The sequence below is a fragment of the Balaenoptera borealis genome, assembly GCF_965194805.1.
Source record: "Balaenoptera borealis genome assembly, chromosome: 9".
NCBI classification, from domain to species: Eukaryota; Metazoa; Chordata; class Mammalia; order Artiodactyla; family Balaenopteridae; genus Balaenoptera; species Balaenoptera borealis.
In genome coordinates, this window is record NC_138873.1 from 116,615,353 (window position 1) to 116,631,257 (window position 15,905).

The 15,905-nt window shown below is 43.0% G+C and overlaps 1 protein-coding gene across 2 annotated transcripts in view; it reads left to right on the plus strand.

Moving 5' to 3' along the window:
* Window positions 1–9,481: 9,481 nt before the first annotated feature.
* The window catches only part of BCKDHB (branched chain keto acid dehydrogenase E1 subunit beta), a 235,231-nt gene continuing 228,807 nt past the window's right edge, over window positions 9,482–15,905 (plus strand). The window contains exon 1 of one of the 2 annotated variants that reach the window (XM_082405096.1): window positions 9,482–9,739. In XM_082405096.1, coding sequence (XP_082261222.1) covers window positions 9,544–9,739 — 196 coding nt within the window. In that variant the 5' untranslated portion in view covers window positions 9,482–9,543. The remainder of the gene's footprint in view (window positions 9,740–15,905) is intronic. The other variant, XM_082405095.1, reaches the window with a different exon arrangement.

Below are 15,905 nucleotides of genomic sequence, written 5' to 3' on the forward strand. Positions count from 1 at the left end.
TGGGTCTTTGTTGCTTGCACACAGGCTTTCTCTAGTTGTGGCGAACAGGGGCTACTCTTCGTTGCAGCGCATGTGCTTCTCATTCCGGTGGCTTCTCTTGTTGTGGAGCACGGGCTCTAGGAGCACGGGCTTCAGTAGTTGTGGCTCGCGGGCTCTAGAGCACAGGCTCAGTAGTTGTGGCACACGGGCTTAGTTGCTCCGCGGCATGTGGGATCTTCCCGGACCAGGGCTCGAACCCGTGTCCCCTGCTTTGGCAGGCGGATTCTTAACCACTGCGCCACCAGGGATGTCCCCATCCTTGGGGTTTTCATATGCTTGTAAGTCTCTAAATTACCTCCTGTTATCTGGATCTGTGGGGCTGCCCCGGTTTCTGCTCTTTCTGAGCTGTTTGTTTCTTCAATTTTTGTGGGCCATCTCATATCCTCTAATTACAGTTCTGCTTAAATTAGCCAGAGGTGATTTTAGTGGCTTGTAACCAAGTAACGCTAACTGATACAAGAGTGAGTGGGGCATTGACAGGGTTTGTCTGTATAGTGTGTAGACCAGCCATAGCAAAAACACTGGGTGGGCGGAGCTTATTACAAATTCAGATGCTATGTAAGTCAACTACACTTCAGTAAAAGAAAAATGCATGTACCCTCTTCTAAGCTTAACTGATGAGAATTTCTCAGTGTGGGGTCAAGGGAATCTGATATTTGAACAAGTTTCTCAGGGATAATTCTGCAAAATACACTTGAGAAACACATAAGGGCACAGATTTTGAAATTTGAAAAACATGGATTGGAATGATTTTAAGCTGTTTAAACCGTGGCTGGTCCGTTAATCTCTCTGATTCTGATTTCTCATTGGTAAAATGAGAATAGTTAAGACCTTGTTCATCAAGTCATCTTAAAAGACTGAAATATGTATGTAAAGGATTTTCATATTGCCCCAGTAGAGGAGAGTTGCATCATTTGTGGGTGTTTAGATTCTCAAATCTAATATGTCCAGGTAAAATTGTGAATAGCCAAAATTATGGTGGAAAATCATGTAAATCCACAGTAGTAACAATTGACCACATGTATGCATCACGTTGTTGACAAATGTACTGTCTTTCCCTAAGTATATGACTTAGGGAGAATTTGCCTGAAGCGTTAGAATAGGTTAGAATAGCTGAAGACCATGCAAAGTAGTTGTCTTGTGCTTAGAAGTCATGTTCTATTAAAAACAAACAAACAAACAAAAAAAAACAACGCACAACTTTACGTCCTCAAATTTTTTCCCACTCATGCTCCATGTCAAACAAGGTGGATGGGGGGGCAAGTGATGGTCCAGGTAGTGTCTCTCCAGGGACAGGCTGCTGGCTGCTCTAGCATCTGGAATGTTGCTGGTTGATGAGACAGTGGAAGAAACCACAGAGCACTGGCCACCAGCTCTGGAATTCTTCCAGCTGGGAGTTCTCTACACTTGTGCTCCAATTCATCAGCAAAGCAAGTCACGTTGCCACTCCTAATTTCAGGTGTCTGGGGAAGTCCCATCTGCTTGAGTTCTTAGAAGCAGAGGGAACAGAAATATTTATGAGTATTGCTAATGTTTACCCCACGGGGTCTGGACATCAGTATGTTCTGAAACCTCCCCAAGTGATTCTGATGTGAAGGTTAAGTATCTGGTCTCAGGCTTGTACACTTGGACAGGAAGGGAAGGAAGAATCACCTGCTCTACTAAAAGCCTCCTATGAATATGTGCAGGTTCAATGTGTACATAAAGTGACATAGGTGGACTTCTACTTATGTCTGGGGTGGCTTTACATGATGGGGGGACAAATTGTCAAGGGTCATGGGTGGTGACCGCTGCTCACCTGCCCCGGTTGTCTCCCCTCCTTTTTCACACTGGTCACCACCAGGTGTCCCCACCATCCTCACAAAGTCTCTGAGGCCTCCAGGAGTACCAGTTGTTCAAGGTTTTGAAATAATATAAATGGATAAAAGTCACAACAGAAAAGAAAATGAAGGTAAGGTAAAATATGGGCCTCAAAAATTTCTTTCAGTCCCAATACTCATGATTCTGTAAGCCATCACTTTAATTAGGCTTTTAGAAGCCTGGCAATACTCACAAATTATCCTGGGAATTTAAAAAAACTCACTACTGCCTGGCTGGCATGTATTTTTACAGATAAGTGGCCCTCTCTGAAACATTGTTATGCACACAGGCAGGTATCAGTATTTGCAGCAGTATTCTGAGGCATCATTTGTATCTAAGTTCTTCCACCAGGCTGAGCACAAATGCCAGATAATACCACTTTGAAGGATGCCCTTTCTGTGGTGTCTGCTCACAGGGTTTCTTCCGTGTAGGATGGTTCAGATTCCTGAAAGACTAATCACAGGGCATCTCACGCCCCTGCAGGAGATAAGAAGCCAGAGAGAAGTTGCCTAGATGCTTGGGAAGGGAGGACAGAGGGGTAACTCACATGCTGGATGGTACAGGTGGCTTAGATCCATGACTTGGCTTAAAAGAATGTCCATTAAAACACAGAACCTGGCACATGGAAGGCTCTCAGTACACACTCGTGAATAGTAGAATCAGATTCTTAAAAATTAGAAACACCCTAAACAGCTTCTGAACGGAGCGTAAATCCTCTCAAGAGGCTCCTCCAATATTGTTCGTCCATCCTGTACTTGATTATGTCCAGTGATATGGAATTCATTACAGTCGGTCCTCCACATCTGTGAGCTCCACATCCATGGATGCAACCAAATGCAGATCAAAAGTATTTGGAAAACAATTCCAGAAAGTTCCAAAAAGCAAAACTTGAATTTGCTATGCACTGGCAAGTATTTACATAACATTTACAATGTATTGGGTAGTATAAGTAATCTAGAGATGACAAAGTGTACGAGAGGATGGGCACAGGTTATATGCAAATAGTGCACCATTTTATACAAGGGACTTGAGCATCCTCAGGTTTGGGTATCCTTCGAGGGTTCTGGAACCAATCCCCCGTGGACACCGAGAGACAACTGTACTTCCCAAGACAGAGTACTTAATAAGAAGTTCTTTTTATTGAGCTGGAACTTGCTTCTTCTGTTTCTTGTTCTTTCCTCTGAAACCAAACAGCAAATTTAATCCTTTTTTCTACAAGGGAGCCCATCAAACATTTAAGGAGAATTAATATATCACTTTAAAAATCTTATGTAGACCAAATACCTCCAGTTTCTTTAACGCTCCCCCAAATCATAGACTATTTTGCTGGAGGAAATCTATATCTCTTTAACAATGCAATCATCTCCAGAAATTTCATCAAAAGCATCCATCTGTTCAAATTCTGTTCTGCCACCAAATCTCTGGCTACTATGGGTTGAATTGTGTCCATCCCCCAAATGATATGTTGAACCTAACCCCCAGTACCTAGCTCCTAGTATCTCAGAATGTGACCTTACTTGGAAATAAGAGTTGTTGCAGAAATAGTTAAATTAAGATGAGATTATACTAGAGCAGAGTGGGCTTCTAATCCAATAAAACCGGTGTCCTTATAAGAAGATGGCCATGTGAAGATACTAGAGACAAGAAAGGAAGATCATGGGACTACCCTGGTAGTCCAGTGGTTAAGATTTTGCCTTCCAGTTCAGGAGGGGGTGTGGGTTCGATCCCTGGTTGGGGAGCTAAGATCCCACATGCCTCGGGGCCAAAAAACCCAAAACATAAAACAGAAGCAATATTGTAACAAATTCAATAAAGATTTTAAAAATGGTCCACATCAAAAAAAAAATTCTTAAGAAAAAAAAAAAAGGAAGCTCAGTGAGAACACCACGTGACCATGAAGGCAGAGACTGGATTTACGCTGCTGCAAATCAAGGAATACCAAAGATTGCCAGCAAACTGCCAGAAGCTAGGAAGAGGAAAGGAAGGATTCCCCTTCAGGTTTCAGAGGGAGCATGGCTCTGCCAACACTTTTATCTTGGACTTCTAGCCTCAGAACTGTGGCACAAAAAAATTCTGTACCGTTAGTGGTACTTTGTTACAGAAGCCTTAGGAAAATAATACATTGACTTTATACTTTGGACTTTCTTTTCGGATTGATCCCAATAGGATCATTCCTTGTGGTAATCAGCTAAGCAAGAAAAATCACGGAGCTCTTCCATCTAAGCATGCCCAACTCATGCCTGAGTTGAAACCAATTTCAAACAGTCTGTGAACTAACATACATGTTATCAAACACATGCTGTAGGGGAACGAATCTCCTAACCCACATATTTAGGTGTACAACTGTATTTTTCTATGACTCGAGTTTTAAGCAACAGCTTTGCTGAGATATAATTTAAAACTATCGCTGTTATTTACTTTTGGAACATTTTCATCTCCCCCAAAAGAAACTCCATACTCAGTACCAGCCCTTCCCCACTACTCCTTTACCCCAGTCCCTGGAACCACAGCTTTCTCTTTCCATTGATTTGTCTATTCTCGACATTTCATACAAATGAAATTGTATAGTATGTGGTCTTCTGTGCCTGGCTTCTTTCACCGAGCATAATGTTTTCAAGGTTCATCCACGTAACAGTACTTCATTTATTTTTATTGCCAAATGACATTCTGCCATCTAGATATATGATACTTTGTTTACCCATATCAGTTGATGGACCCTTGGATTGTTTCCACTGTTTGGCTATTATGAACAATGATGCTATGCACATTTGTGTACAGGTTTTTGTGTGTACATATGTTTTCATTTCTCTTAGGAGTGGAATTGCTAGGTCATATAATAAAACTATGTGTAACATTTTGACGGATGGTTAAGCTATTTTCCATAGCAGCTGAACCATTTTACATATTTTACATTCTCTCCATCAATGTAAAAGGGTTCCAATTGCTCCGTATCCTAACCAATACTTTCTATAGATGTCTTATTTTAGCCATTCTAGTGGATGCGAAGTGATTCCTCATGGTTTTGTCTGCATTTCCCTAATGAGTAATGATGTTGATCATCTTTTGATGTGTTAACTGGCCATTTGTATATCTTCTTTGGAGAAATGTCTATTCAAAACCGTAGCCTGTTTTAAAAAAAAAAAAAGACTTTATTTTTAGAGCAGTTTAAGTTCACAGCAATATTGAGTGGAAAGTACAGAGAGTTTCTATATACCCCTGGCCCTCACACAAACACAGATGCCCCCACTATCAACACTTCACCCCAGAGTAGTGCTTTTGTTATGACTGATTAACCTACACGCGTTATCATCACCTAAAGTCCATAGTTTGCATTAAGGTTCACTCTTGGTATGTACAATAGGTTTTGACAAATGTATAGACATTTACCCTTATTACAGTATCATATAGAATGGTTTCACTGTCCTGAAAATCCTTTGTGCTCTGCCTATTCACCCCTCCGCCACTCCCAACCCTTGGCAACCACTGATCTTTTTATTGCCTCCATAGTTTTGCCTTTTCCAGAATGTCATATGGTTGGAATTATACAGTACGTAGCCTTTTCAGATTGGCTTCTTTCACTTAGTAATATGCATTTAAGTTTCCTCCATATCTTTTCATGACTTGATAGCTCATTTATTTTCAGGGCTAAATAGTATTCCACTGTGTGGATATACCAGAGTTTATTTATCCAATCAGCTACTGAAAGACATCTTGGTTGCATCCAAATTTTGGCAATTATGAATAAAGCTGCAATGAAAATTTGTGGACAGGTTTTTGTTGGGCATACTTTTCCAATTCCTTTGGGAAAATATCAAAGAGTGTGATTACTGGATCGTATGGTAAGAATATGTCTAGTTTTATAAAAAACCAAAACCGCCCAATTGTCTTCCAAACCATTTTGCATTCGCACTATCAATGAATGAGAATTCTTTGCCTATTTTTTAGCTGGGTAATTTATCAGTTTATTGTTAAAGCGTTTTTAAAAAGTATCTTCCGGATATAAGTTCCTTATCATTCTGACTGCTGGGCCTCCTCAAGTTCCCTAGACCATATCTGCATCTGGGTTGGCCATATAGAAGAAATATTCTGCTATTCCAAATGCCATGCCATGGAGGGGTGTTGGCTCTACCTCCGAAGGTGGGAAAGACTGGCTCTTAAATTAGCAGGCTACTTATAATCTTTTGTTTAGGTCATAAATTTTGTTCCCTAAGTCATTCAGGTTCTTGAGGTTTAATACTCAGAAACCAGTCTTTAAAACTCACACTCTTTTCTCAAATGATTATTTTGGCCATCAGCATTACAATCTATTTTAAAATTCTAAAGCAAGAGTTTGAGTCCTTGGCTACTTGCCTCCCTGATGCCTCTGGTTGAGATTGAATGGGAGCAGGGGCCAGGATATAAGGATGTATCACTACGAAATATTATGTTGCCATAAATGATGGGTGTCCAAAAGCACGCTGAGTTCAGACAGGTACAGGCTGCAAAGTAGTTCAGCTCAGGGACAGAAATTAAGTCAAGAGTCATTCTGAAGAACGGCCAGCAACTTTGAACTCTGGCTCCACAGGGCTCTGTATGTGTCCAGGGAGGTTAAGGTGTCAGAAATGCAACTGGAAGTAGCTTAAGCAAGGAGAAGAATCTATTTTGAGAATATCACGGCATCTCACAGAACTTCAGGACCAGAAAGTGTTTAGGCTTCAGGAACAAACAGAGTTAGGAACTCAAATGCAGTCACATTCTTCACCTTTTCTGGTCCACGAGATTGCTGAAAACTCTTTTTGCATCTCCCAGTGGCATTGAAAGATAGCCTATCTTTCTTTCTCAAGTACTTTTCCAAAATTCCCAGAAAATAAGTTTCCCAAATTAGTATCAATGAAATGTGGCCAGGGTGGGTCCCACTTTAATAACATAGACATTTCCATGGTTGCTGGGTAGATAGTGTGGTGGAGGGTAGGAGAAATTCCACCCCCCACCCCCCAAAAAGTGATTTGCTGGCGGATACATCTGTTAGGTGCTCTCTTTGTTGTTCCTGACTGCATACAGCTGGAAATGCAAACTTCTTAGACCAGCATATGAAGACCTCCAAAATCTCCCTCTAATCTTTTTTCCCTACTTCTGTCAATTCCTGTATCTTTCCCTATACCCTGAGTCTGGTAGTACCAAGTTGTTTTCTCTTCCTGGAATGCAGTATGTTTTTTTTTTTTTTTTTTTAATTTTACTTATTTATTTATTTATTTATTTATTTTTGGCCGTGTTGGGTCTTCATTTCTGTGCGAGGGCTTTCTCTAGTTGTGGTGAGCGGGGGCCACTCTTCATCGCGGTGCGCGGGCCTCTCACTATCGTGGCCTCTCTTGTTTGGAGCACAGGCTACAGACGCGCAGGCTCAGTAGTTGTGGCTCACGGGCCCAGTTGCTCCGCGGCATGTGGGATCTTCCCAGACCAGGGCTCGAACCCGTGTCCCCTGCATTGGCAGGCAGATTCTCAACAACTGCACCACCAGGGAAGCCCAGTATGTTTTTTTTTGCTTGTTCACATTTTTTTCTTGGTTTGGAATGCCTTTTCCTCCCTAGTTTGCCTGGTAACTTCTACTCATCTTTTGGGTGCAGCTCAGTGTTACTTCTGGAAACATTCTTGACTTAACAAAAGCAGAGTTTATTGCTCTTTGTATGTTTCATTTTATTTACATTGTCCTAGGGCCCCTATCACATTGGATTGTACTTGTCATGTAATCTGTCTCCTTTCTTTGCTAACTGGGGCATTCTTAAAGGCAAGACTATATCTTGAACATATTTGTCTCAATGGCGGCTTGTTTCCAGCTGGTATACATAGCAGAGGTTCAATAAATTCTCACCAGTCCTTTTATTATTTTTCTTTTTTTTCCCCAGGCCTAAATCATCTCAGCACCCCAGCTCCCCAGACTATCAGCAAAGTGAGAAAATGCAGATTGATTGATTGATTTTTATCCTTGCTTTTTACCCTCTTTTTTTAAAAAATTTATTTATTTTTGGCTGTGTTGGGTCTTCGTTGTTGTGCGCGGGCTTTCTCTAGTTGCGGCGAGCGGGGGCTACTCTTTGTTGAGGTGCACAGGCTTCTCATTGTGGTGCCTTCTCTTGTTGCAGAGCACAGGCTCTAGGTGCACAGGCTTCAGTAGTTGTGGCACATGGGCTTAGTTGCTCCGTGGAATGTGGGATCTTCCTGGACCAGGGCTTGAACCCGTGTGCCCTGCATTGGCAGGCGGATTCTTAACCACTGCGCCACCAGGGAAGCCCTTTACCCTCTTTTATAAAATTAAAATTTGACTATGTAAATGTAATTTAATTTTGTTACCCCCTCCTTCATTAAAATAAAATTAAAAAACCCTTCACTCACATAAAAATAAAAGACATAATACAGCACGCATGCACGTGCACGTGTACACACGCACACACACACCATGAAACAGAAGAGGTGAACATAACAAAAGACAAGATTAAAAATCCCCGAAATGTTAAATTTTGGGGCTTACATGGGAGTAGGAAATAATGGAGACAGAATTCTGATTCTCCTTTGGGCAGTTTTAAATTCCTGTCTCTTAATCCCAATCAGAAAACAGGCAGCTGGTGCATCTCTTTGCTTCTCCTTTCACCCCATTTCTTCTCCCTTCTCCTTTGCCTCCTTGCAAAACGAAGGATGGATTGGGAGGCCAGGAATAGCAGAAGGGGGACATTCTTTCCCCCGCTTCCTTCTTCAGATTGTTTTGGGCCTGTCTTTTCCCACCTTCATCTGATGGAAACACTTTCACTCTTGTTTCTATCATATTTTGCTATAATTTGTAAATTCATGGGCAGAGTAGGTATCCTTTTAAACATCTGAATTTTTAAAAGGAAAATTTACAAAGTTGATTATTTTAAACGTAAATTAATGCATTCTCAAATTCTCCAGGTTTCTAAGCTAATCAATCAGGTATTTTCACTGTACCTGGGCAAAAATGCATCCGAATTCGTATTAAGTGGATTTGCAATCTAAGTTTGAATCTAAATTTGAAATCTAAGTTTACCTCTTTCACTCTCATTTAAATCCAGAAAAACAAAATCAATAAAAATCTATACAAACTTATTAAACACTCAGGGAGGGTTTGACTAAAGAGCGGAGGTTTAGAGCAGCGATTCCCGCAGTGTTCTGAAACTCAACACCAGTAACCAAAGCCGATCGGTAACCCTTTCCATCCCTTACTTACAGGATAATAAAGGTAAAGAATAGGAGAGGATAAAAAAGGGTTACATTTCAAAAGAAAATATAAATCTTAAAATGGAAAAGCCATCGGAACCTCACAACGCAGATGACGTTGGAAAAGAACAAACCCAGGTAGAGCGTGGAACTTTGCAGAACCGCGCTCTGCTCCCGGGCCCTGGTAGCGGACACTGGGAGGACTCCGCCTCCAGGAACAATCTCATTGGAGCTCACCTGTCCCTTTCCCGCATGCGCACAACGGGCAAACACTGCTGGCTCTTCTCGTCGCCTTCCCCACCCCCGAATTGCGAGCTCCGATTGGTTCGCTTCACGGGACCGCCCCTTCGGTCCACCCAGTGTGGAAGCCGCCTCGGCGCTCCGCCCTCCCTGCCGGCAGCGGGCCGCGGCGCAGCCTGCAAACCCCGGCGGCGAGTGGGGATGGCGGCGACGGCGGCGACGGCGGGCAGGCTACTGCGGCTCCGCGCGGCCGGGGCCGGGGGACACTGGCGTCGGCTGCGTGGCGCGGGGCTGCCGCGGGGCTTCCTGCAGCCCGCGTCGGCCGACGGGGATGCGGCCCAGAGGCGGCAGGTGGCTCACTTCACTTTCCAGCCTGACCCGGAGCCACTGGAGTACGGTGAGCTAGGGGCTGCCCTGTCCGCTCCCGCGCAACCCAGACTCCCAGGCCCGCGGGAGGTCATACCGGGTGCCGCCCTGCCTGTTCTGGGCGGGGTCCGGCGGGCTGACCTCCTTGCATCCCGGCATAATCCCTGCCCTGCCCTCCGGAGCCTTGTTCTGCCTTAGGGTCTGACTGTGATTTCCTCCTTGCTCCATTTTTGTGACTGCTCAACCCTCGAGAGGCAGCCCCTCGGCACCCGCGAGATGGGTGACAAGGCACACCAGGTGTGCAAGGGCCTGGGGATGGAGGGCTGGTGCCAGGGAAAGCCTCCCTTTCTCCGCTCTCTATCCTTGCTTTCCCAAGTGCCCCCCGCCCCCCAGAGTTGTCGCAGCTTGCCCATTGCTGGGCCACAAACTACACGCATCGGTATGTTAAAAAAAAAAAAAAAGCGCCCCCCCTTTTTTATTGCTTTAGTAGGTAAGAGAAAACGGAGGGACTAAAGTAACTGAATTGTTTCCCCCAAGGTCACAGAACAGCTTCTTCCTAGAGATGAGAAACATCCAGCTTCCTATCTGAGCCTAGTACTAAGCTTGTGCTGGGCTAGGCTGCCACTTAGCCAAGGAGGGGTAAGCGATGTAGGTGGCGATGTAGGTGACGGGCAGAGGAAGCCTTCGAGTGCTTCCAATGGCGGGAAAGACACGTAGCACCTCTCACGCTTCACGATATGACAGTTGCATGACATTTACGGTTTCTTCTGCGAGTTTTCTGTAATCTCCAAAAGATCCAGTGTCTATCATCAGAACATTGGAAACAATGAGAAAACAGTTACCTTTTCCTTGGCTAATAACGTCTCACATGCTAGAGCTGACATTTTGGGAAGTGTGCCAGTATTTGCTTGTGAGTAATAAAAATGAACATTTATTGAGCACTTGCCACAGGCAGGCATGGGCTGAGAAGTTTACATTCATCCTCTCATTTGATGTTTAGGACAAGTTTAAGAGGTAGGTAATGTTGTTATTCCCATTTTTCAGTTAAGTTAAATGAGGTCTTGAGATGATTTGTCCTGGATTACACAGATAAGTTAGTGGTAGCATCAGCTTTGGAATCTAATTGTTCAGATTCCAGAGCTTCCATTCTAAACAATGTGCTAAACTACATGTGGAAACTATTTACTAAGAGGTGTTCCGGTTTTCTGAAATTGTTAGTAGACACCATAAAGGCGAATAACAACTTTTTCTCATCAACAAGATGGACCTCGAATTCTGTCTTCAAAGCAAAGAAACTTTAGCCCAATACTTGAGAAATAGAGCATAGGTCTTCTTGACTTCCTTCCATAATTATGAAATTACTAAAACTTGAGTAAAATGATAATAGAATGTTTGTTCTTATTATAACAATAATAAAAGCATATCACAGATATTTTGGATAATAGAAAACAAAAAAAGAAAGTAATCTCACCACCCACCACTGTAAATATTGCTAATAGTTTTGGGTGTATCCTTTAAGTATTTCCTTTCAGTTTAGTGGAATTAACATATTCCACTAATAAAATAAGTGGAATAAAAGTTTCCCCTAATTGTAGTTTTAATACAGATACAATTTGCATTATTTAATCAGAAGCATTTTCCCATATTGTTATATAGTTCTTATAACCTTCTTTGGAAGAAGACATGTTCTGGGAATTCCCTGGGCGGTCCAGTGGTTAGGACTCCGTGTTTTCACTGCCGAGCACCCAGGTTCGATCCCTCGTTGGGAGACTAAGATCCCACAAGCCATGCAGCATGGCCAAAAAAAAAAAAAAAAAAAAAGAAAAAGACGTGTTCCGTCGAGCAGAAACACTATATAATTCAGTGGTTAAAAATCTTCGCTCTAAAATCAGATTGGGCTAGGTTCCATCTTCACACTGTTACCTATAACTTTAAACTCATCACTTACCCTCTATGAGCCTCAATTTCTTTATAAGGAGTTAATAATATCTAATTTGGAAGGTTGTTATGAGGACTAAATAAGGATAACGTGCATAATGTACTTAACACAGTCTCTGACTACTAAGAAGCACTCAGTAAGTAAATGGAAACTTTTAATAATTACATTTATGCTTTTGTTGTTACAGTTTTGCTGTGTTGTAAATAATGCAGATAGAAACATTTCAGGTATCTTTTACTGTATCTGAGATTATTTGTTTAGGATAAAGTCCCAGGGATGAGATTTCTGATTCGAAGATATGAACACTTTAATGGATTTTTAATGCATAGTTCAGATTACCAGTTCGTACTTCTATTTGCGGTGTGAGAGTGTGAGTACTGGGTGTCGTGCTAAAATCACAGGTGTACTGTGATACTGTGATTTGTAGTAAGAAATACATATTTGGTCTTTGTTCTGTTCCTGGCACAGAACTCTTGAAAATTCCCATAATGAGAGTAATAAAGGTGTCTTTAGTTATGTTACTGTTGACTTTTGGTAAGCCCCTATTCACCTAAGGATGGGGGCTGGTGACCCATGTGCTTAGAGGTTTGGAACTTTCAGTCCCACCCTGCTGACCTCTGGGGAGGGTAGGGGGACCTCCAGGTCAGTGGATTGCCGATGGCCAATGATGTAATCAATCATGCCTAGTGAAGTCTCCCTAAAACTTCAAAGGGCAGGGTTCAGATAGCTTCGGAGAGGGAAATCCCTGGTGGTCCAATGGTTAGGACTCTTGCTTTCACTGCCAAGGGCCCGGGTTTGATCCCTGGTTGGGGAACTAAGGTCCCGCAAGCCGCGCGGTGTGGCCAAAAACAATAAAAATTAAAAATTAACCCTGCCCCCCCAAATAGAGAGCTTCCTAGAGAGTGGCATTCTCAGAGAGCAGGGAAGCGCCTCACCTTTTCCCACACACCTTGCTCTATGCAGCTGTTCCATCTGGCTGCTCCTGAGTTATATATAGTTTATTATAGTTATAATAAACCAGTGATCTAGTAAGTAAAATGTTTCTGGGTTCTGTGCACTGCTCTAGCAAATTAATCAAACCCAAGGAGGAACTGTGGGAACCTCCCATCTTAAGCTGGTCAGTCAGAAGCACAAGTGACAACCTCACTTGGTGTTGGCATCTGAATTGGGGGAGGGGCGGTCTTGTAGGACTGAGCCCTGAATCTGTAGGAGTTGAGATGAATTATAGGACACCCAGCTGGTGTTGCAGACTTGCTTGGTGATGTGTTAAAAAAACACACGCACTTTGGAATTGGTGTCAGAATCGTATGTGCTCACGTGTGCGAGTGTGACTGCGGCACGCACACACACACACACACACACACTCGGGTACTTTGTGCTAACTGCACTTTGTTTTAATATGCATTTGTTTCATTTCTATTGAGGAATGTTTTCCCATATATTTGTTTGCTAGATTTATTTGCTGTTTTGTGAATTGAATGGTCCTTGGTTTTGTGTATTTTAAAAATTGTACACGGGGTTATTTCTTCTCTCAGTGCTAATACTGTCTGCCATTCTTGAGCAGCTGCTCTGTTCCAGGTGTTGTGGTAGACATCAGTCTGTAATTCTCACAGTAACCTTGTGAGCTGGAGAATATTATGCTCATTTTACAGATGAGAAAATTGAGGCGTAGAGATGTTGGTGGCCCGCCCGAGTCTGATAAGCAGCACGACAAGAATTTGAACCCAGATGTGTGTCTAACGCCAAAGTCTCCCACACTACTGTTGTACTAACGTTTTGTGTATTAAAGATACTCATGAAGATACTTATTCTCTCTCTGTCTTTCTATATTACTGCCTCTCTGCCTTTCATGTGTGCTACAGATAACTTTTATTCTTTTATTTTGGTTATTTTGACACATGAGAGGGACTCCTTAAGTAGAGTGGTGGTCATGGTCGACTCTGAGAAGGTGACATTTAAGCTGCACGGTAAGGGTTGATAAAGGAATCACCTCTGCAAGGACCAGAGTGGGAGTTTGTTTTCCAGGAAGAAACAAGGACAAGCAAGGGTGAAGGCCCTGAGGTGGGGTGAGACGTGCTGTAGGAGTCGAGAAGGCCACTGTGGTTGGGGGATGTCCTGTGTAGGGGACAGTAGGCAGCTTTCAAAGATCAGTGGCATAATGAAGAATCTTTGTATTATGGGATGACGGCCTTCTTGCCAGTCTTAGAATTTTTAGGGTCGGGCACAGTGTAAGCAAAGAGAGGTTAGAAAGCATGGAGTTTATATGAGGAACAGGAAGTAGCGAGTTTATTTGGAGGAGAACGAAAAGGGGTGGGAAACAAGTTAGGAAAAGTAAATGGAGGCCTCTAAAGCTAGACTAAAGGTCGGGGAGGAGAAAAGATTGAATATCTCTAACGTGCCTTTCACTGTGCCAGTGTATCATGTACAGATTCCGAGGTGGTTCTGTGGGCGGTGGAGGGTCATTGACTGTTTTTAGGCAAGAAAGTGACTTGAGATGTTCTTGTGTTATATTACTGGGCAAGTTTATAGAATGGATTGGTGAAGGGAAGGTAAGGAGGCAGAGAGATGAGTCAGAGAGGTATTGTAATTGTCCACATGAGAAGCTTGACCTTGGAGAGTGTCAGTGGAAATGGTTGCATGTTTGGGAGGCTCTGGCACTGTTTTGCATGTGGGGGCTCAGTCAGAGGAAGGTGTATCGAAGGTGACTTGACATTTTCAACCTGGGAGGCTGAAATGATGGCCAAGTGGTGGTTGCACTGATAGAAATGAGGGATGGCAGAGGAGGAGCACGTTTTCAGAGAGGGAGAGGGTGACTTAAATTTTGGATGTGTTGAGATGTCTTAGTCCGTTTGGGCTGCTGTAACAAAAATGCCAATAGACTGGGTGGCTTATAAACAACAGAAATTTATTTCTTATAGTTCTGGAAGTCCAAGGTCAAAGCACTGGCCGATGATTCAGTGTCTGGTGAGGGTCTGCTTCTTGGTTCTTAGCCATCTTCTCACTGTGTCCTCACACAGTGGAAGGGGTGAGAGAGCTTTCTGGGGTCTCTTTTGTAAGTGCACTAATCCTATTCATGAGGGCTCCACCCTCATGACATACTCACCTCCCAAAGGCCCCACCTCCAAATACCATCACATTGGGAATTAAGTTTCAACATCTGCATTTGGGGGGACACAAACATTCAGTCTCTAGCATTGGCAGTGTTGACGGAATAGAACACTATGAGTGAGGTAAGGTGGTCTGAGTTCTGATCTGTCACCAAAACAACTATGTCAAAGGTAGAAACCCTTGGGGCCAAAGAATTCTCTCCATGTCTCTTTTCCTCATCTTTTTTAGAATTGCCCCCAATGAATGTCCTTCCTCTTTTCTTACTCTGTGTTTCCTGTTCTGACTGACTTTATCATTGCTCATCCAAACCTCTTATGGTACCCCACAGAATGAAGATAACGATGACAGCAGACACTGTGATCAGTGCTCACCGTGTGCCAGATGCTATTCTGGGTGCCTTGCATGTATCGATTCATTTAATCCTCAAGTAATAGTGCTGTGATAGAGAATTTGAGCCGCACTTTACAACTTAGCATTGTGACATTGGCCATGTTTATTAGTCTTCATAAGCTTTTTTTCCCTCATTTGTACTGCCTCAGAGGATCGCTGGGGGCACTCAATAAGATAATCCATACAATTACTGGTGCCTGGCACCCATTGTGCTAGAAAGGTCTCCCTAATTAGGGGAGAGGGAAGGTAACCGGTGCAGAGTAGATGCTCCCTAAATATTGGGACATTTGATAGTAGTTATCTCACTGAATTATCACAATAGCCCTACCCATTAAATATTATTATCCCTGTTTTGTAGCGGAGGAAGCTGGATGTCGGTGGTTAAGTAACTTTCTCAAAGTCACATAGGGAGTAAGTGGCATATCAGATTCCAGGCCAGGCCTGCCTTATGGCAGTGTGTTCGCTCCCTTCATTACACTGTTGCTCCCCGAACTTCACTTCCGGGCCTCTCCCTCACCCTGATTTCGGACACTGTGTATATGTGTGGGTTTGTTTATTCGTTTATTCTATGCATTTAAATTTTCTCCCGGATGCCAAACTCTGTGCTAGGTGCTTGAAGATATGAGTCTGGGCTTGTCCTCATGGCATCTGAAGTCTCATGGAGGAGATGGACAAAAAATAGCAAGCAAATGCACACTTAAATCAACCCCCATTGTAATAAACGGCCCGAAGGAAATGTTCAGGTGCTGGGAAGAGAAAA